Genomic DNA, 23462 nt, shown 5'->3' with positions numbered 1-23462 from the left:
AACAAAAAAAAAGAGCTATTATAACTGCAGCATAATTACTTTAAAAAACAAAACAAACATTAGAATTAAAATGTATGAAAATGACTTAAGGCTAATGACATGTACAGAAATGTGGGGAGACCCACTGGTTGCAGTGATGGTTACCAAAATGGTAAATTGGAGTACTTGTAAATCAAGGTAATAGTGTTTATAGAGTGGATAAAATGACAAGTGTCAGGAATGAGGGGTACATTTCTGCCAATAGGGGGTGACAATGAACATTTGTCACATGTAAATTATTTGGTGCAGCTGTGGAGTAATTACAGTTGCACGTTTTATGGAAAGTCATCAAACTTTGTTGTCATGCTCCACCCACACACAATAATGAAAACTCAATGTTTTGCAGTTTAGCATCACCTATCTGTCAATTATACAAGGCTCTAATTTGATCGTACACTCAGTAATATTTCAAACCTTACTTAACATTTATGCAATTTTTTACATTACATATTCCTATTTTCTTTTCTTTCTTTAAGATAAATTTAACACAAACCTACCAAATAAACCTTATATGATACATATTCATTAGTCTAATATTAATAAATTATAATTACTTTAAAAAATATATATTTTTGAAATATTAGCATCCAGTTTAATCCCTAAAACATAAAAATGTAAAAAAATAAATAACTAAAATGGACGTGTTTTTCACATAGCAGCGATGATATGCTATTTATTGCGTATCGGTAAACTGATCATTATGCAATTCAACAATAAACTATTGTTTTATTATTAATTAACTCTTTGACTGCCAAAAACGTTAAATGACGTTTAGTAAAAACCTTCGGAGGGCCGCCAAGGACGTTAAAAGACGTTCTCCAATTTTTTAAATTTTTTTGGGGGAAACGGGTGGAGGAAAGCCTTGCCCAGCTGTGTTGAAAGTTTCAAGCAGATCTAGTTAGCCTAATGACTATTTTTGGCTCCTAGATGGCAGCAATGACTCTCTTTTGACAAGATTGGGTAGGCGTCAGTAGAAGACGTGAGGCGGAGCTAGAGGGGACAATGGCTGGGGAAGGGAAGAGAACATGGCGACCGGTTGCAAGCAGCTCACGCTCGAGCATTTTTTTTCAAAGACGAAAAGCATCAACCAACGCTAAAGAGCACATTGATGACGACGATGATCATCATCGATGATGATGATGATGGTGACTCCGAGGTTGACGCCGAAGTTGGAAGCGCTGATGCGGCGGCTATGACAACGTCATAAAGGTTCACGGGCTAGCGATGCTAACACCGGAAAACGCGGAGCACAACCGAGCACGCTCAGGCGGACGTTCAATCGGACGACGAAGAGTACCCCGAGTCCAATGCATATTCATCGGAGGAGTGGGTACAGTCTGCTACTTGCTATTCCCCGGAAAAAAAGGCCGTCAAGAAAGTGTAACGTCTGCACGCGAAACGGACAATCGAAGTGAAACGTATCTGTTGTGCAAATCCTGCTCCCTCTCCTTGCACGCAGGGCAGTGTTACAAAAAGAAAAACTGTATTTGAAACATCCACATAATTGTAAATAGTACCACAGTTGCACACATTTGTAAATAGTTTGCGAAATTGTTTTGTCAAATTGTTACACTGTTGAATGGAAATAAACGTATTTTGCAATCCAAAAACACTTTTTCATTGTTGGTGGTGGTGTATTACAGAAGTAAAGCACTATTTAGGTGTTTGTGGCATCATTCATGGACAAAAAGAAGTGTACAATTCACTAGAGTGCATGAAATAACATCGTTTCACAAAAAGCTCTTTTTCTCCGCTTTTTGTTTCAAAACAGAGCATTTCGGTGAAACTAACCATTTTCTATTGTTGATTACTGAAGAACGGAATAAGGTAGAAACAAACTTTTTTTTCTGATGAAAGATGAGAGTTCAATTTTTCATTTGGTAGTATGTGTGTTTCCATAGTCCAAACACAACATTTTCTGTGGACCTTGAAAGATCAGTCAAAAATGATTAAATAGTCTGGCACTGGCGACATCCCGTTTCTGAAAACGTCTGGCAGTCAAAGAGTTAATATTAATAAAAATATAATTTAATATTATTTACTTTACAAAATCATCTTGCGGGCCGGAATAAACCCCTTTACGGGCCTGATCCGGCCCGCGGGCCGTATGTTTGACACCCCCCATTTAGAATAATTATACTTTATTAATACTAAATACATAAAACTGAGGACTATGCATTTCAAATAAATAGGCTTTATTAGACTAATGAATATGTATCATATATTTATTTGGTAGGTTTGTGTTAAAATTATCTCCAAAAAAAAAAAGAAGAAAATGGGAATTTGTCATGTAAAAAAAAATACATAAATCTTAAGTTGGGCTTGAAATATTTCTGTGAGTGTAATCTTACAAGAAAATATGTAGCAGTTGTATGTTTTTGAAGGATGCCTGGAAATGGCCAACTTGACCCTAAGTCAAACGAAAACAGCAGACTTTCTGCGTTTTTTTTCCAGTCATGGGTTCTTGTGGCTTTTTTGTGGGTCTTCCCAAGATTGACATGCCAGTCAAATTTCATGATGATCAGTGAGACTGGCTTCAGAGCTAGATTTTGAAAAAATAAAATAATAATAAAAAAAATCCAAGGGGTGCTACAACGCAACATGTGGACTGACCAATAGTATAGATACTGTATGTAAAAAAGTTACACAGTTATATTACACATGTTTATATTTTTATATATTTTTTAGGTGTTGCTGGCCAACATTTGTCGAGTATATTGGCGTATGCTAGATTTAAAAAAAATTTTTTTAAGCACTGTCTATTACAAAGGTGCTCAAGTTCGGTCCTCGAGAGCCCCTATCCAGCCTGTTTTCCTTGTTTCCCTCCTGCAGCACAGCTGAATCCTAATGATCAGCTAATCAACAAGCTTTGCAGAAGCCTGATAACGATCCTGATCATGAATCAGGTGTGTTAGTGGAGAGAAACATGGAAAACAGGCTGTATAGGGGCTCTCGAGGACCGAACTTAAGCACCCCTGCTCTATTATATTGTATTTCATTAACAAAAATGTTTTGTTTTTGTTTTTGAATTTAGGTTTTACTTATTTTTTAGTTTTTGTTAAATATAGTAACATTGTAACAAACTCCAAACTTGCTGTCAAAGTACACACACATCTGTGGCGGGCGGACTGATAGGACGTATGAAACGGAGTTAACGTTATATTAAATATGAAGTATTTTCAATGCCAGAAGAGGGAACACAGTTCAATCAGTGGGTTGCGTAATGCACACAAATACACTAAGCCTTAATCTTTTGAGTTCTCAGAAAGAGTACAGAGTTGGTCCTTCCAGGAGAAATTTACAGCGTATTAAGTTCTCAGAAGCAGCATAGTGCTATAGTGGTTAGCACGCCTGCTTCACAGTGGAGGCCCTCGGTTCTAATTCTGGCTCTGGCTTTCCTGTGTGGAGTTTGCATCCTTTCACTGTGCTTGCGTGGGTTTTCTCCGCCCACAATACTAAAAACAAGCAAAATTGTCCAGAGTTGTGAATGTGAATGGAAATGATTATTTGTTTATATGTGCCCTGTGATGGACTTGTCACAGTCAATTGCCAATGCAGTGATGTACGGTAAGTTCATGACTTGAGGTTGGATAAAAAAAAAATAATAATAGAAGATTAACCACATTTTGATTTTGCTCTTCCGTGTCTGGTATGATTACTATATGTCTGATAAACCAATCCGCGTCAATATCGGAATCAGTAAGAATTTCAAAAAATTATTATAAATTTATTGACGCCAAACACAGCTAGTTCAACACAAGTAAATAGAAGAAATCACCGGGAGATTCCGGTTCAAGATGGTGGCTAGGTCTGCACATCCTCAACCCGCTGAGGCTTATTCTAGTGGTAAATTATGTTTACGGGCTTCTTCTACGCATTGTGCCAATGGAGCGCAGCACTGCCACATACTGCAATGTACTTTCTTGACTCCAGCATACACTTTATAGAGTCGCTTTTCTGGCCGACAGAACGACAAAAAATGTCACACGCATTCAGTAAATAAATATATTAGACATGTTTAAACGTCAGTATGTGCAGTGTATGTGTGATACAATTTTGGTGAAATAAATGCAAACAGCTATGTCTATTGTGTGAGGACATGCACCATTAACTGCCTGCACTGATTAATGTGTGTGGCCATGCTTTAGCCACACAGGAAGTGATGCCTCTCACAGCTGCCAGTTCCTTCTCGTCAATGTATTTGAACAGGTAATATGCAAAATGGGCTATTTTAATGATGAAATCATTGACTTTATTGGATTGAAAAAAGAAAAGCAATGTAAAGCATGGACTGGAGAACTAAAATGGGAAACAAATATGAATAAAAAAATAAAAAATAAAAAATGTAATCATAAGTTTTTTTTGATTTTTTTTAAACTCTTCATTTGGAACAGGGCGGCACTGCCTCCTCACATAACCCTAACCCTTAAGTCAGCTGAGATAGACTGAGCTCAAAACTCAAATGATGCAAAAATTGGGTTTCCAGCAGAGCAGGCTTAATTAACAATTCATAAATTAACTCATTCACTGGCAGCCATTTTCCCTGATGCAACCCCTTTCGCTTGTAGCTGTTATACTGGATTTTGACAGATTTTGCAAGGCCCACAGAATACCGTGTTTTATTGTTATAAAACATGAAACCTACCAGCAATTAGCTTTAGAATATAGCTAAGGTTCATCAATATTCACATTCCTGGTGAAAACACTGGCAAAAAGAGCTTGTTGCAATATGGCTTTTGTATCCTGCTGCCACATGCTGGTCATTTTTTGTACTAACTACCATTGCTTTAAGCCACCTCTTCATGTCAGAAGCTGCATCAAAGACTTTTGTATGCTTTTGCATAAAAAACAACAACAACGTGTAAATAAGTTTTTGGGGAGTGACAAACTATTAAAAAACGTGTTTACACGTTTTTGTGTTTGAATTAGTTAAATTTATCAAAGTTTATTTTAACATTTTTGGCAATCCTGAGCATTTATTGTGGTGTTAGGTTAGGCATAATTAATAGAATCCCAGTTATCCATGGAATAAGCAGTTTCTTTAACATTTGTATTTCCTGATAGAAAAAGTTTCCCAATATTCAGCTTTTTTGGGCTGCAAAAATCTACTCCCCACAAATTGCATGTCATGACATCACAAGCACATTTTTCCTGAAAATGTTGGTTGAAATTTGAATTTGATTTTGCAGATCTTTCACTGTGTTACAATGTACAAATCAAAACCTTTCAGCATTCACCCGACACCCTGCAGAGAAGCAAACATGTTTATTTTGTTTTATTTATTTATTTTTTCAGGAAAGCTCAGTATTGTTCATTCCATTTGACATCATCATGGCTCTGCTTTTTATTTTTTATTAAAAAAAAATATATATATATATATATATATATATATATATTATTTTTTTTTTTTTGTATGTGGGTGAGTATGTGTATGTGCGTGTGTGTCTGCGTGCGTGCGAGCGTGTGTGTATTCATCAGTTCACCTAAAGCCTATTAAAAAAAAATCCCATACTAATAATATAATATAATAATAAATTGCCAAATGCAGAAACATCAATGTAAGTTATCACGATGTAGTGGCTCTCGCTAACAGACAGAATGAAGTAACCAGAATTATGTTAAAAAATTCTATATACGTAGACCATGTTTCTATAAATTTTGATATTTGTTTTTTATTTGAGGCAGATATTTTTTCCATTAAAATGTGATTTATGAGGAGGCTAGACCATTGGTCGATATTCAGAGTTTGTTTATTTTTCCAGTTAACAAGAATTGTTTTTTTTGCGATAGTAAGGGCTACAAGTGTAGATTGAAATTGTTTATGTGGTAAGTCAATTGTTGTTAGGTCACCTAGCAAACACAAGTTTGGAGATAAAGGTATCCCACAGTCCAAAATAGCGGAAAGTTTTTCTAAGACTTTAGTCCAGAAATACATAACCGGAGTACATAACAATAAAGCATGAACATAAGTGTCTGTAGTGTTTTGTAAACATTGGAGACAAATGTCGGAGTCTGAGAGTCCCATTTTCTTCATCATATATTGAGTAATGTATGTTCTGTGAATAATTTTATATTGGATAAGTTGTAAATTTGTGTGTTTTGTCATTTTAAATGCGTTTTCACAAACTTGAATCCAAAAGTCAGATTCCAGTGCTATAGACAAGTCTGTCTCCCATTTCGAGATGGGCAAAGACCATTTTATCAGTATATGAAAGTAACTTATATATTTTTGAAAGTTTTTTTGTTGTCGGAGAAAGCTTGTTAATATCTTTAGCTAAAACAGGCGGTTGGAGCGTACCCCGAAGTGTTGGAATTTGTTTCTTTATCATATTTTTAACTTATAATGTAAAAAAATTCAGTTTTTTATATTGTATTTTTGAAGCAAGGATGTATATGATATAAAATATTATCTGAGAAGAGATGGTGGAGATGTGTAATTCCTTTCTGCTCCCACACACCTAAATAAAACGGTTGGTTGTTAAGTTGAAAGTCGGGGTTATGCCATAGGGGAGAAAGCCCACAGGGCTCCACTTGGGCTTTTGTAATTTCTAGTGCCTTCCACCAGGCAGTCAGGGTGGCGGAAATCATTGGGTTTTTAAAACAATTATGTCGTTAATCGATGTTGTAATAAAGAGTAAATCTAGAAGTCTGAGGTTATTACAATCCTTCTGTTCTAGTTCCAGCCAACAGTTAGTGTCTCTGTTGGGTTGTGCCCATAGAACGATATATTGTAGCCGGTTAGCTATATAGTAGTACATAAAATTTGGTGCCTCTAGACCACCTTTGGATTTACTTTTCTGAAGAGTAGATAGACTAATCTTTCCTTTTTTTTTATTCCAGTAAAATTTTGTAGCGGCTGAGTCCAACAACTGGAACCATTTAGCCGTAGGTTTAAATGGAATCATTGAGAAAAAATAGTTTATTTTGGGTAAAACTTTCATTTTAATGGTGGCTATTCGTCCTATTAGAGAAATAGGAAGATTATTCCAGCGCTCCAAGTCACTATAAATGTTATCCAGAAGTGGAGAAAAGTTTAAATGAATTAAATCAGTTAATTTAGGTGAGATTTTTATGCCTAAGTATTTTAAATTACCTACAGGAAATGAGTAGTGTGGGTCCTGGCTTGCAGGGTTCCATGAATTTTCTGTAATAGGTAGAAGTGTTGATTTTGTCAACTTAATAGAATAGTCTGATAACTGTGAGAATTTAGTTATTAAGTTAAATACTTCCCCTAACGAAATAGCAGGCTTTTCTAAATAAAGTAAAATATAAACGGCATATAGAGAATTTTTATGTTCTGTTACCCCAGAGTGAATTCCTTGAATCCTTCTTTCCTGGTGTATGGCTAATGCAAGTGGCTCAATAAATATTGCAAATAATAAAGGGGACAGTGGGCATCCCTGTCTTGTGCCTCTCTGTAGAGTAAAACTCTTGAGATATAATCCCATTAGTAGTAACTGTAGCTTTAGGAGAATCATATAATACTGACACCCAGTGGATAAATGATTTCCCAAAGCCAAATTTATTTAAAACAGCAAAGAGGAAGGACCAGTTAACTTTGTCGAAAGCTTTTTCTGCATCCAATGATATAATAACTGCCTTTTTAGCATGCCGCTGTGACATGCTAATAAAGTTAAAGAGTCTCCTAATATTATTAGTAGAGAGACGATCTTTAATAAAGCCTGTTTGGTCGCTATGAATGATTGTCGAGATTACTGTTTCTAGTCTAGATGTGAAAGCCTTAGTGATAATTTTAATATCAGTGTTAATTAGTGAAATCGGACGCTAACTTGATGGAAGGGTGGGGTCTTTTTCTGGCTTTAATAAAAGTTTAATTGCTGCTGTATTCATATGTGGACGTATGTAACCATTAGTTTTGATTTCTGTTACTACTCTTAAGAATAGTGGAGCAAGCATTAACCAGTAGTGCTTAAAAAATATAGCCGGATAACCATCCGAGCCAGGTGCTTTGCCATTAGGCATACTATCTAGAGCACTGTACAACTCGTTTATTGTAAGTGGCGCATCTAACATGTCTTTATATTCAGTAGTTAACTGAGGTATATTTAAGCTACAGAGGAATGCCTCAATATGCTCAGGGTTAGGCTTATTAGTTTCTGAGTATAGGTTGCGATAATAGTTATAAAAAATTTGATTAATTTCTTCTGGTGATTGTGTGCATTCACCAGTTGTCCCTTTAATAACCGTTATAAGAGACTTTTCCCGATTGCGTTGAAGTTGGTTTGCAAGAAATTTACCTGATTTGTTATTATATTCAAAGTTGTTGTATCTCAATTGTTGTATTATAAATTCTGTCTTTTTTGTTAGCATATCGTCTAATTGTATTTGTGTATTTTGTAAGTCAGTCCATATTTGGTTATTTGGGTTTATTGCGTACTCATTCATCAGTTGTTTAATTTTATCTTCCAAGTCTTTTTCTAATTTTTGCTCCTGTTTCTTTTTATAACATGAATATGATATAATTTTACCTCTAATTACTGCTTTTCCAGCTTCCCAGAGAAGAGATGGGGATAGGTCTGGAGAATAATTTATTTCCAAAAAGTCTGCCCATTCTTTTCTTATAATTTTATCAAACTCTGCGTCGTTTAGCAGTGAGATGTTAAAACGCCATGTTGGTGGTGGTTTAAAGGTATAATCAACTTGTAGGGAAAGGGAGACTGGTGCATGGTCGCTAATAATAATAGGATGTATTTTTGTAACAGTTTTATCAGCAATAGAGTTATTTGTAAGAAAATAAGCAAACATGTTTAGACTGCTCAGTAATGCCCCTTAACGTTACCCAGCTATTCAAGGCGGGTTAGCGGCCTGCCACGAATAGAAGAAAACTGTGAGCAAATGACACACCCCTAAAAAAGGTTTACACTTGCCTAGTATATGAGATGATGGCAAAGGACTCTACCTTAGTTGCTTTGGCAAAAAAGTGCAAAAAACAAATAGGTAAGTTTTCAGTGAATAAGGGAAGATACATCTTAAAAAATACAAAAACTCACAAAAATCGAGACTATGTGGGCAAACGCTGTACTTGCTCCTCTTTGTCCAGTCTTGTTTTTTGCTGTAATACTTAAGAATTAGTATCTCTTCCACCAAGCGACAGTCAAACAGAGAGAAGCCAGGCAGAGCAATGCAGTGCAGCATGACAGGGAGCCATTAAAGAAACACACCAGCAGGACAGAAGAGTGTTGATCAGAGGACAGAACGAGCTGTGTGTGTGCGCGTGTGTTTGTGTGTGGTGTACCTTCAGGTCCCTCCTCTCCAGGTGCAGCAGCTCCGAGCCTCGGATGTCGTGTCGGATGAAGGTGTCCCGGTACTCTCCCAGGCTCAGCTGCTCCAGCCAGACGCCCACCTCGTCTGTGCCCCATCGCTCCACTAAACACCCACCCACACACCCACACACACACACACACACCATACACACACACACACACACGTGCACAAAGCAGAGCAAAGAGAGGCTCAGAGTACCTCCCAGATATGCCAAACAAATGTAAAGATGTCCGCCCACACGCACACAAATGTGAATTTCCTCAACTAGTGGCTCCTTCTAACAGATGCTTATTAAATAAATGCCTCCCTCAAAATGATGCTTCACCATTAAAATCAGGTAGGAAGCATCGCCCACTGACTCCATGTTGTTCTACATTGCGAACCAAAACAGCATGTATCTAAACATGTAAATCAACTATCTAGATAAATTCAAGTTTGTGAGACTTTAAGTTCCCCTGCTCAGTATTAGAAACGATTTAACGATTACCGTTCCACTCAAATGGACTGGTGGTTGGCCACATGGTCTCTAAATTTGTATGAATTTCGGAACATGGCGTAGTTTATCACAAACCTACACTGATGCAGTAATAGTCATAATTACAGTAAATATAGCTACTGTAGGAAAAACAATTTTAGGTTATAAATATAAATAACCAGATGAAAATTAGTATATATGACACGCCAAATCACTATTTCATGTGACCTACTTATAACTTCCGATTCATCACATGTCAATACATTTTTCAACAAAGGAGCCCTGCCACGATTCGTAAAAATCTGCAAATAAATGAAGTAGTGCTGTCAAAGTTAAAGCGTTAACTGATTAATTAATCACAAAAAATTATCGCATTAATCATAAATTAACGCAGATCGATCGTACTATTAATTTTGACCATAGATGATCCTTTAGCGTGACAGCAGATGGCTACGTTTAAGGTAACATAGGTTGTGTTTTAGCAATAAACATAATTACATGCATTAAAGTAAAGCATTTAATAAATGTTTGCGTATCACATTTAGAATATTTGTTCATGTCAAAATATTGGGGTCATTTTTTCCCATTTTAAATTATGCAAGTCATCAACTGATTAGAAAAAGGGGAGGATGAGCGTGAGCAGTGGATCAAATTTTTTTGAAGACGTCCTTATAACATTAAATGTCAAAAGAATTAAAACATAACCAGTGCTCTTCAAATTTGGCGGGATTTTTTTTTGATAAAAAAGTCATTTTTTATTAAGCGTGATTAATAAAAATTCTAAAATGTGATTAATCTGATTAAAAAATATATATTGTTTGACAGCTCTTTAATGAAGCCTAACCTAAAAAGATTTGTAATTGCCGATTGATGCCAGAAGGTGGTGGTAGCGGACTAAATTTAGTTCCTCCAAAATTTCAACAGTTACTTTGCCCCAAGAAGTCATAGCATGCCGGAAAAGCAATATTTTTATATTAGGAATGGCTTGGGCCTGAGCACAAACATGCATTGCATTTATTTACGTGTTTATTTTTAGCGAAAAAGAGAAGAGAGAAGAAAAAAATTCGCTAACAGGCGAATGCCGATCCGCTAATATGTAGGGTACAGTTTATTAACCCCCTTAGATGCCTCCTCCATTCTGCACAGTAGACAAATGCCACGGGCCACTATATGAGGAAATACGGTATTTTTTCTCACACATCTCATACAAATAAACAACACACACACACACACACACACACACTGTGGTATATCATTGAATGGGAAAAAAAGTAATAAGAGGAACAGTGGAAGGGAACAAGCATTAAAAGAGAGAGAACAAGAGTGGTGGCTGCTGGCAGGAAAGAGGGCCTTCCAAGTGGGGGGGCAAACATGCAAGCAATCAATGACATAAGATCAACCGAGCGGCTCAACACAGAGGAGGAAAAAGTGGAGAGGGTGGAAATATAGCCGAGCTAATTTATCAATAAAAGCAGCAAAGCTAATCTGATCGATTTTAATCTTGATCTTCTTCTTGTTCTGCAATTTAGCGCGTCTCCTGATGACATTACTCTCACATAGACCAAAGTATCACCTGAACAAGACCTGTGACTTTGGATAGAAAGGCAAGGAAAGTGCTGCGTGGTGTATTAGCATGTCTGCCTTGCATTTGTGAGATTTGGGGTTCAAATCTTGCCTCCATCCTTCCTTTTTGGAAGGTGAAGGTGGGAAAGGCCCCAGTTTGGGGCACCAGGAAACACACTGGAGACACAATAAAAAAAACAAGGTCCCCTGAAGTCCTTCTTTGCCACAATAAAGAGATGTCATTGCATTGTAGCAAAGAGGAGAGTGTGGAGTTTAAAACATTAACAATAGGGTAAACTAACGTTAGTTTGTGTTTGTGTGTGTGTGTGTGTGTGTTTGTCATTGCTACATTGTGGGGCCCATACACGCGTGTTTTTCCAGGTTTGACTACCATTGTGGGGACCGACTTGAAATTGGTGGTTCCCACAAGTTCAGACCTCTTTTTGAGGGTCAAGACTTGGTTTTAGAGTTTAGGTTTGAATTGGATTATGGTCGAGGTTAGGGTAAGGAATAGGGGTAGGCAATCATTTTTGATGGTTGAGGTTAGGGGAAGGGGCTAGGAAATGCATTATGTCAATGAAATGCATTATGTCAATGAGATGGCCCCACAAAGATAGTCAAACAAACTTGTGTGTGTAGACCTATTTATTACTTATTTTCTCGACTACCAGCAGTGGTTTCCAATATGTCACCAACAGTATATGTGGTGAAGGCTCTGCATGCTTGGAACCCTGGCTGACCCAAAAATAGTACCTCATAGTAACCGGTTTTGTCAGTGGAAAAGCTTAAGTAAACTCATTATTAGGTCAAATCTCACATATGACTTATCCACGAGGGATCTTGTCACTGGGGTGATACCCACAAAAGATACTACTTTTAAAGCCTTGATGCTCGACTTTAACTGAAAGTGAATATATCTGTACCTTCACAGCCCAGGAACAGGTACAAATACTGTAGGCACATTATATGGACAAAAATATTTAAATACCTCTTCATCTTTCAATTAGTTGGTTGGCCCCCACTTCTTCTTAGCAAGACATTGAAGACAAACATACGCTTCCAACTTAATGGGGAGCACCATTTTCTATTCAATGTTTCCCAAACTTTTTTGAGGCCAAGGGACATATTTTACAAAAACTTACGGCACACAACCAAACAAAAATGCCACAAAAGGCATATGCAGACCTATGAGTTGAATTCATTCCATGACCAATCTCTTAACTCAATATAATTTCAAATAAATGTTCTATTCTTGTCCCCACGTTACATGAAAAACAGCACTGCATTGTAAAATAAATATATTGTTAAAAAAAAGCGGAATTAAGCTGAAAGTCACACAAATATTGTAGTATTCATGAATTGATGGAGTAAGACAGGTGCTGCATACACCTTGTGAATGTTTTTATTTTGTATTTATTACTTGTCCCAATCAATAAACAGCTGAATGTGCATCGATGATTACGGCGCTCCTTTTTTTACACTTCACTTCTGAAGTGTGATATGTAAATTTTGGTTTGCAACACAAAGCACTAAAATAATCATCAATAATCATCTGACCACAATTTACCCACCAATTCACTTATTGTGAAATCTGTGACCGTCTAGTTGGATAAGACACACAGAGTTTTTAAATAACAATTTTTGGCCCAATTAAGCATGGGCCTATTATTGGTTTGATGGTTTACAATGTTTTAATAAGTCAAGGTTTCAATAAACACTAATGCTCAATGTCACCGTTAATGAGCACTTTTTTTTTTAGGTGACATGTAAACAGGGCACAATAATTGGCTGCTTGCAAAATAAGCCAAATTAGTTTTTTTTTTTTTGTGTCAGTGGTTATTAGTTCGCCCCAAGAACAACATGAGTTGTTCTAAAAATAGCTCACCATCTTCTGTCCTTAATATTCTATATTTTGTTTAACAATAAGATAGATTGGGTTAATTGGAAAGCAAATGGTGTTTTTATTTATCCCCCCCCCCACACACAAAAATAACCATTTTAGAGCTGGAATTTTAATACTGCGATACTGACTTTTTGGGTTCAGTTATCATACCGTCAGAATCTAACATCAGCCCATACCTGGGACCAATTTAGTGAAACTGGATCATGTTTTGGGAAACACTGCCCTAGTAAGAAAAGCAAGATCCACTAAGGAGTTGTTGGATGTGTTTGGTGTGGAACAACAACTCCATTTGAGTTGACGTAGCTGCAAAGGGGGTAACACATCCACATTTCGGGTATATGTTCCAATACATTTGTCCATAGAGAATGACAATAAAGTGACTTATAAAAAATATGATTGCCCCTTGGAGGACCTAAAAGAATTGTTCTCACAGGAATCGTCCGCATCAATCCTCATTTTGATTGTATCCCACTCTTGTCCAGTGGATGGGTGGCAAAAAGTGAGTGCCGTCGTACCTGACTGCGGGCTGGTCTTTTTGGCCGCCTTCTCCTTCTTGAACTTGGGGACAATGCGAAACACGCCGGCGCGATTGTTCCTCTTGCCATAACCCAGAGAGTGGTCCTGGTACACAAGCACAGTCAACCTATAGCCTTTCATTGAGCTACTCCGCTCTCCCACAACATGGAGCCATCTACTACATACGTGACAGCAGATAGTGTACACACTGTCTTCATGGATTGTCTTTACGCAGTATGTCTACACGAGATTTGTACGTGATGCTCACCTCCTCATCGTTGGGCTGCAGAATGTGGTAGAGCCACGATATCTCTCCTACTTTTCCCAGTTCCAACTCCACACTCTGCAGGGCACAGGACAGCTCTTCCTCCTCTGGTGGGTCCAATTGCTACCAGAAGGAGATGTATGATCATTACTATATCTCTTTAATATGGTAAAGCACAGACGGCTGCCAACTGCTAAGAAAAGTATCTGCGTCTTTATTTAGATATTCACCAACATTTAATAGGTTGTTCCTTGGCCCACGTACCACCCGCTTGTTGAAATCAGTTTTGTATTTTTGGTGTTCTCCTGCTTTACCCTCCTATTTAATATTTTACAACATTAACAAAGTCATTAAAATTAAAGCAGGTGGTGGCTCAAGATTTTTTAACACTATTACTGTAGGAAAAACAAAAAAAATTACAAGGTGACATCAAATCGATTAACTTACATTGAAATGCCACCACAAACTGATTGAAAGTTTTCACCAGAGTTTAGTAGGATTTTGTAAAAAAACAGATTATTATGTAAATTGTATGAAAATGTTTGTTTTATTTTTAAATTAATGTATAAAAATATTAGGTAATTATAGCAAAGTAAAATTACTCTTTATAATACTACTTTGACAAGGGAAAAAAAATTATTTGATACTTTTTTGTGGTCTATGAAGACAGTTATCATTATTAACTCTTTGACTGCCATTGACAGGTATAGACGTAGACCATTTATATTAGTTTAAAAAAAATTTCTCCACTTTTGTATGAAAACCTAGGGGAAAAAATGTACATTTAAACAGATATAACATTTGTAATTAATCGTGAGTTAACTATTGAAACCAAGCGATTAAAATAATATAAAAATAATCGCCTGACACGTTAACTCACGATTAATCACAAATGTTATATCTGTTCTAAATGTACAATAAAAAAATTCTAGGTTTTCATACTCACTTACATAGTTAACAAAAGTGGGAAAAAAATTTAAACTAGTAGAAATAGTTCAAATGAATTTTTGACGTCTATAGCATGGCAGCGAATGAGTTAGTGTTCATCACGTTTGATGACATTAACTTTTTGTACAGTTGCCTAAATTGTTGTGAAGAATGTCTAAATGTACCACTTGTCTACAACTGAAGTTAAACTATGTATTTTTTTCCCTTCCTATTAGATGGCAACCAAGGTAAGCCTTGCGGACGTACCAGAGAGACCCGACCCACGAGAAGCGATTCAGTCTCGTTGTGCAGAGCCTTGACAGTGCTGGCCACCTCTATTGCTGTGTTCCTGGACAGACTCTGTAATGTACATAACATCCACATATTTGTCAAGTTGATAAACGGTTCAGTTAAATGAAGAGAAAGAAACTATATGTCAAGTTTACAAAGTCTTGGGTTGACTGGGGGAAAAAAAAACACACTACATTTTATTTACTTTATAGAAATATGCCCTGACCTAAACCACATGAGAAAATGTTGGTGAATTGATGCAAATAACTATGACACTGAATAAAAAAATAATTTTTTTAATGATTTATTATTAAAAAAATATATAGAATTTAAAGAATAAACTATTATGAAATTATAAAAATCAAAACATTACACATACAAAATACATTTTAAAAATAATAAAAAAAAAAATATATATATATATATAATCTAGTTTTGGACCTATTGAGAGTAAATATTTTAAGCATAATTTCCTACTAAATTTGATTCAATAATTTTGTCTATTTTTTATTTTTACTGTGTGCCAAATGCCAAACTTCAAGCTAAACCACTTAGAAAACTAGTGGCAACTTGTAAATTTTTTTTTATAATAGAGTACATTGAACAAAACGAAACAAAAAAGATTAAATGATACATACAGTACAAAGCCAATTTAAAAAGTCTAAACTCATGTAAATGTACATTTGGTGTTGGGGTTCACGGTTGAAACACCCAATGATCAATGGATACCTGGCAACATTAACTCATCCTTGCCAAGGCTACATTCACTAAAGTGAACGAACATCTTTGTATGTAATTTGTATTCAAAGTTTAAATGAAATGTTTTTAATTCATCTTGTAAAATGACATTTTGAAGTTTTAATGAAGGCCAGTTTCTACTGCACCTCGGGGAACTTGGGATGAGTTTTGTTGATAGCGTGCGATGCTGCGTTCACAGCGTGCGCCAACTCCTGCTCCAAGAACCCGTTGGACTTTGCGGCCTCACATATACTGTAATAGAAAAAGGAACATGATTGTAAAAAAAAAAAAAAGACTTTTGATATGTATTGTATTTTATGGTATGTGCATAGATACCGCGTGATGAGCTCTTCTGCGGCTCGGGCGCACAGCTGCACGGCGGCGGCCTCCTCCTCCGTGGCCAGGTCGACAGACTGCTGCGGGTAGAGGTGAGGCCGCAGAGGCGGCTTGTCGTACTTCAGCTTGTCCTCCCATGACTTGAGTGTGTTCTCGAAGGCCTGCATGGGGGAGACAGGACGCCGTTACAAGACAAACCTCCGCTTTGATTGCCATCCGATTCCTCTGAGGTTCCTCACCCGGTCTCTAGTGAGCATCTGCGCTCGGTTCTTGTGCTGGATTTTGATGACTCCTGGCGGCTGGATCCACGCCTCCCCGTCAACCTGGATGGGAACGCCCTCGTCGCCCAGGATGGTGATCTTCACCGTTCGGCACTGATGTGCAAAGCGTATTTTAGACGGACATTCACTTTTGAGCCACATACGCTAGTGATTCCCAACTAGGGGAAAAATATTTATATTTATTAACATGCGCATCTATCTATCACTGTATGCGACATATATTGACAGGTAAAATAATTCAATGCTTTTTTTCTTTTTTTACTTTTTTTTTTTAGCACCAGATATATTTAAATAGTTCCAGGGTTATTTTGGGCCGCTGAGTACAAAAATGACATCAGTTTCTTTGAATTGGCTCTACTTAATTTTTGATAAATTAATTGATTGATAATGTGCTTTGGCAGTATAAGAAATTTCGATTGTTACAAATGGTAGTGTTTGTGCTTTGACGTAACCTGTTTTTGCATTTGTTCACTGCTAACATTGCCTAAATTTCTGAACTTTTGCTTGATTTTCACATGAAGCATGATTTGCATATAGAAAGCTCCCTGCGATAACGATTGCCATCTTTCACAAGATCGCATAAAAAATGAAAAAATACTGTGTGGACATGCTTGAAAATACAGATACATCATCATCAAAGCTGTAGCATAAGGGGAATGCCAATGTCATAACTTGTATATTATTAGCACTTTTTTAATAAATACAAATAGGGAATATCTCAAAAAACAGAGCCAATTCAGAAAAAAAAATGTATTTTCGGATTTAGCGACATCAAAATACTCTAAACCTGTTGAAACATCAAAATGTGTGTTGACCAGTGTAATTATTTACGTATGTATCCTGCTGTTACCATTTATACAATTGAATAAATCATGGCATACACACATTGACTAAGCACATTTGTGAGTAAGGTGAGATGATATTATCGTTATTTTCAAACACACACAGTGCATTGGTCCAATAAAAAATGAGAAATATTGTGTTACACTATGATGATGGGTGTCTGGTGCTCAAATTCTTGGGGACAACAAATAACTGTACATTCTTGTTCTCATCTTTTTATGACAGCGAACTATTTAACCTCTGGAAATTTAAAGTACGTTATAGTCTGTTGTAAGTGATCTCACCTGTGCTATGCGGTGGTGTTGCAGCTTGATGACCCTTGAAACAGCCATCTGCATGCTCCCAAAAACAGCAACCACCTCCAAGATCTTATCATCAAACGATGGAGCACAGAAAATCTGCATGGTAAGAGAGAGTCGCCAACATTGATGGTGGGTCAAAAATACTCGGAAATAATAGAATATTATTTTTATTTATTTTTATTTTTTTTTGGGGGGGGGGGGGGGGCTCATTAGATTGTCCATATAATATTTCATTCATTGAGTTCACTAACTACAGTACTGTCTTTTTTGTGTGTGTTTATGTACTGGGAAGCCATGACCACTAGATGGGGCCAGAACACATTGACGTGCATGATTGAAATGCAGTTGCATTGCTTTTATCTAAGCACCTTGAATAAGAGACAAGAGGCTTAATTTAATACTCTTAGATGTAGAGGTGTGAATGTCAGTGGAAATGGTTACATCTATATGTGCCAAGTGATAGACTGACAACCTGCTTCTCGCCTAAAAGTCATGACTCGATAGAATAAGTCAAACTTTAGATAGTAGAATGCACAGGTAGATAGATCAATATTACAGTCTACATCATACTTTGTAGTTGGGTACTATTTTCTAATGAAAATTGGTTGGCTAACATTCTAAGAGTGGTTCCGCTCATTTTTCCTCATCCCTTATTTTTTCCAGCAACAGCGGTTACATAACACCAAATGTTGATGTGTGTGAGGATCCGAGGTCGACACCACCTACAGGGGCTCACTTAAGGATATGTGTGAGTTTGTGAGCATGTGTGTGAACATACACTGTACAACGCTATGAGCCTTAAAATGACAAGCATGGCTATACTGCAACTCCCTTCAAGGCTATCAGGTTTACATTAAAGTAGACCCTGGAGTCCTGCCAGGCTCTGACAACTTTCCTGATACATTTTCCTCCTGTTTTTTTCTCCTCTGTTCTCTGTTAAGTGGAACATTCATTTGGACTGCACTCACATCATCCTCTTTGGTGCCGCCCCAGAAGTTGGTCCCGCCGGCGTAGCTGGGAATGTTCAACACAGCGATGCCCTGTAAACTGGGCAGGGGGATGTACTGGCCGTCACACTGGAAGAAATTAACAAATACATTAATTTCAGACAGAGGTTTTAACCCTATAAAGGCTGAACCATGAAATATACTAGAGAAAATTCTGATTCTTTGTAGAGTATTTATTGGTCCTTTTGAACAAGCATTTTTATATATTTTTTGAAAATCAACTTCCTGTCATATGTGATACATCCAGTCATAAATTATTACATTTTTATCTAAAAAATATAATAATAAACAGACATATCAAACATATTACTATTTTCCCACTATTAATAAGTATAGGTTTCTCAATTGGGGTGATCTTGCAAGGTCACTGGAAAAGCCATCAGTTAGGTGATACTGCCCTCTAATGGATTATTCGTGCAATGCATGTGTCAGAATCTTACATCAGGGTTTTAATGGGTAAAAAAAATATTACACTAATGAAATAGAGGGCTCAAAATGTATTGTATTTAATATGATACGTTTTTCAGGTACAAAATTCACTAAATGATCCTCTTTGTCTCACCTCCAGTTGGACCTTCTGCTCCAGGTTCTTGTAGGTCCTCTGGAGGAGCTCCTTGGTTCCCAAGACACCGTACCACATCATGTTCTTGGTGCGACTCCTGCAATATAAACGTTAAAAATATTTTAAATCTGGGGCAGCAGAGAACCCCAAGCTTTCCATTGATACCAGCAGACATGATGTGGTTTTCTTTGTGCGGCAGCAGCCAATTAGTTTAGTTGATTTTGCGACTTTTAACACAAAGCTGTCACTGCACACTTTCAAGAAAATATTTTTTTAGAGGTACTAAGGTCATTCCAACTGATGTTTACTTATTTTTCTGGTGTTTGAATCATAAATCTGAAAATCAACCATTTTTACAAAGTCAATGCTTTTTGTGATGTAGCTCAAAATAGGACAAAACGATTCTGATCAGTTTCATGCTGGAGGGTCAAAAATAAGTTAGTCAAATTGGTCCCACCTGCATTTTTCTGGATGTTCCTCTCTCTTGTTGTTGAACTCCAAGGAGATCTTAGCATCAAGTCCGATGCCAAAGTAGTTGTTCATCACACATTTCTCCATGTAGCCCTCTCTGATGGTGGAGGAGGACAGTGAGCACATTCACACACTTACTTACACACAAACACTGGGCGAGATTCAGTTCTTACAGCGAGTCCAGGTCGGGGTCAATAAAGGGGGTGGCACCAAAGGGGTCAATGTTGGCCAGCAGCATCTTGCTAATGATGGAACTTCCTGCTATAGAGGCTGCCAGGCCAGCCCTCAGTCCTACACACATGCACAGAAACACATACAGCATGTACAATCATGCAAGTCAATTAGCTAATGAGATAAATCCAAGGTTTCCTTGATGTGTTAGTGTGTGCTACAAAGATATATATATTTTTTTAACTTTTACTTAAAGTGGAAGTCAACCTTAAACATTTCTTGACAATATAATGTTATATGTGACCTCACTAGTCTAAACATGATATTCTGATTAATATTACATTTGTGGAATATAAGCTATGAAGCAAAATCCAGTCATTTTTATCCATCTCAAGGGGCGGCCATTTTGCCACTTGCTGTCGACTAAAGATGACATCAAGTGTTGCTTAGGTCTCAGGTAACAATCACAGCTCTCAACTCAGCTGCAGAAATAGGTGAGCTTTGATTGGTCACTGCCTGAGCCCTAGGTCCCAGGTAACAACCAATCACAGCTCAGCTTCAGAAAATAGGTGAGCTGTGATTGGTCGTTGCCTGAGCCTGAGAAACATTGATGTCATCTTCAGTCAACAGCAAATGGCAAAATGGCCGCCCCCTGAGATGGATAATAATGGCTGGATTTTGTTGCTTAACTCATATTCCACTATCACAATATCAACTAGATTACCATGTTTAGACTAGTGGGGTCAAAAAAAAAATTGGGTTGACATCCTCTTTAAGTACAGAAGTTGGATAAGAATTTCTACACCAGTCTTTTATTTATTTATTTATATTTCTAATTATGTACAGAGTAGGCTTAAGTACTTTTGCCACCTCCATGTTTGTGTGTGTTAGCTCTTGTGCTACTGTGTGATTCACTTTCTACATTAGCATGTTTTTGTGCATAACCACATGTACTGTAAGTGAATATGCAAACAGTGAATACAAGTGCAAATACAAAGCATGTTCGCATGCACATTTTAACATACATATTCATGCGTGTGTCCCTGTGCTTGCGTGTCATCTGGTGCCCGTGTGCATTGCATGTGTAAGTGTGAATGTGTCCAGCTGGACAGGTACAGTTAATGCGCATGCGTGGGTGTGTGCATACCAGGACATATGATCCGTGTGTTGAGCACGGGCAGGTTCTCCTTGCTGGTGGTGAATGGTGTAATGCTGAAGGAACTGTACGACTGCGTGCTGCGACTCACCCTCCTCTCTGTGGGAGAACACACACTCTTGACCGCTACACACACGCACGCACGCACGCACACACACACACACACACACACACACACACACACACACACTTCTCGTTAGATACCTGCATAACAAAAGAGGTTCAAATGCACGTCAGCAGTGTGCTCATATGCCCATGCTGGACGACGGGAATCAAACCTCGGCTTTTCAGTCACAGAGCTGTATTATTTATCACTTTTTCATAGTTTATGTTTGGTAAGATAAATTCTCACCAGAGACTACTCAGAACAAATTTAATTGCTAGTCACTAGGATGACCAGTGGTTGTGTTATTACTTTTGCTAATGCTAAATGCTATCTTAATTGACCTTTAGCAAACCACGCCCAAACCACGCCCATAAATCGGTCTATCAAGCTTGCCTCCGCTCCATTGAAATCCATTGTACATTCGATTCACACAACTTTTGTCAGCTGCAAATAAACCATACCAAAAAGTTCCAACAAAATGGTGAAGCAATGTGTCCATGAAGTGCGTAAATTGGACACGAGTTTTTCAGGTGGAAACGTATTCTTTCCAATATCAAAGTCAAAAACAAAGCTGGAGCGATGTTTTCAATGGATTCAACAGTGTGGACGGCCTCACTCCAAGCTAAATGTCTCCAAAGATAAACAAGCATTACGTTTGCTTCAAGGTAAGCAAAACCTTGTTTATAAAACGGAAAATCAAAAAACTAAAAAGTGTGTTCATGCCTTTAAATAAAAACCAACGTGCCGCTAGAAACGCTCAGCTTATATTTGGCGTGACTGCATTTCCCATGATCCTTAGACACGGAAGAAGGAAGTAGTTCTAGTTCCAGTATGAAGGAATATAACAGTTAAATTATTTTTTTTATTGCTTTATCGTATGATCAGAATTGCTATGACAACTGTGTAATTGACATACACATGGGCCAAACAATTGGCTTACTGACTTGAAAAATCGCGACCTGCGTAAAAGTGAGACAAATCAAAGGGGCTGGGAAATCCACCGGCACTCAGGACAGAAGTCTCAAAATCGGGACTGTCTCAATTAATCCGGTCACCTTTAGTTAATACGCCCTAAAAGTTAAACATTTTGGAAACCATGAAAAAATTTAGTGCAGCTTGTTTTTGTTTCAATGTAAACGTTGACTAACCTCTTTATAAACATCTATGACTGTTTAGAATGTTACCATAAGTAGCATTATGGTCCACAATGTTACTTAAAGCATTGCTTATACAGTTAATAAAGCTTATTATAATGCTGACAGTTTGACCCTGGAAGAGATTAGCTCTATTTACATGTACTGTATTCCTATGGGGGGAAAAAAGCGAGACGAAGGTTTGCCTGATATCACTCACTTTCTCGCATTCTACTGGCTGCAAAATGAGTGGAAGGAAGGAAGGAAGGAAGCGACAGCATGATAAACAGGAAGAACTTCTGCCCTAAAGACAATAACACATCCTGTGGGTCACACAACGGCATTAATGTGCGTGCACATATTTATATTTATAACTTCTATATGAGATTCTCTTGCGTAGCAGACAAATGTGCTGCTTGATGTTTAATGTTGTTATTAGAGTTTCTTCCATCATGATGTAAGACAAAAAAATGAATGAATGTTGCACATGAAGGTTACCATGGTAGTAAATATAGATGGCGTTAAAGCATAAAGCTTAATGTGGACAGTATATACGACAGGAAACGCAACCTGCGTCAGCTTTCAAGATGATAGGAACTTGTTATATCCACAAGGGGGAAATGCTAAATGCTGTGTTATTTCCTACTCGACCAAGCACAATGTTTTATGTTGTTATTGTGACGAACGTCTTGCATATATCTTAAAAAAAAAAAAAAATCAAGATATGTTTTTTGTGTTGAGACGTAACAAAAAATATATATACAATATATATATTTTAAAACATACGTGCTAGGGCTTCCAGCTCCTTGGTGTCCTCATCCTTCTCACTGTCCCGGTTCTCCTCTTCACTGTCTTTGCGGAACTCCAGCGGGGACGTTGGCTCAGACTCATCCATGTTGGAGTTCTGCTCATCCACCACTGAACATAGAAAATATATGGAAACACGTATTAAAACATATACCTCTGGGAGTAGGCTACACCGTAAATCATGTAGTGTAAATTTGACTTTTTTAGAGTCCATTTTGACTTTATTTAGATATGGACCAAATAGATTCAGTTTTAGAGTAAACTAAGATTTACACTAGGAAGAGA

General features: G+C 37.3%; 1 protein-coding gene across 11 annotated transcripts in view; it reads right to left on the bottom strand.

Annotated features, from left to right (window-relative positions):
* dgkh (diacylglycerol kinase, eta) overlaps window positions 1-23462 on the bottom strand; it is a 79931-nt gene that overhangs the window by 4000 nt on the left and 52469 nt on the right. For 5 of the 11 annotated variants that reach the window (XM_077579851.1, XM_077579855.1, XM_077579859.1 and 2 more), the window contains 15 exons: window positions 23157-23288; window positions 21123-21257; window positions 19978-20095; window positions 19791-19901; window positions 19334-19430; window positions 18733-18840; window positions 17747-17860; window positions 16578-16712; window positions 16339-16499; window positions 16149-16254; window positions 15241-15333; window positions 14050-14169; window positions 13781-13908; window positions 9296-9426; window positions 9051-9112 (listed from right to left, as the gene is read on the bottom strand). In XM_077579851.1, the coding sequence (XP_077435977.1) occupies window positions 9051-9112; window positions 9296-9426; window positions 13781-13908; window positions 14050-14169; window positions 15241-15333; window positions 16149-16254; window positions 16339-16499; window positions 16578-16712; window positions 17747-17860; window positions 18733-18840; window positions 19334-19430; window positions 19791-19901; window positions 19978-20095; window positions 21123-21257; window positions 23157-23288 (1751 nt within the window). The remainder of the gene's footprint in view (window positions 1-9050; window positions 9113-9295; window positions 9427-13780; window positions 13909-14049; window positions 14170-15240; window positions 15334-16148; window positions 16255-16338; window positions 16500-16577; window positions 16713-17746; window positions 17861-18732; window positions 18841-19333; window positions 19431-19790; window positions 19902-19977; window positions 20096-21122; window positions 21258-23156; window positions 23289-23462) is intronic. The other 6 variants (XM_077579852.1, XM_077579862.1, XM_077579854.1 and 3 more) reach the window with 5 other exon arrangements.

The sequence above is a fragment of the Vanacampus margaritifer genome, chromosome 11 (assembly GCF_051991255.1).
Source record: "Vanacampus margaritifer isolate UIUO_Vmar chromosome 11, RoL_Vmar_1.0, whole genome shotgun sequence".
Classification (NCBI taxonomy): Eukaryota; Metazoa; Chordata; class Actinopteri; order Syngnathiformes; family Syngnathidae; genus Vanacampus; species Vanacampus margaritifer.
Note: the sequence above shows the minus strand (reverse complement) of the source record. Positions and strands in the feature narration are given on the sequence as shown.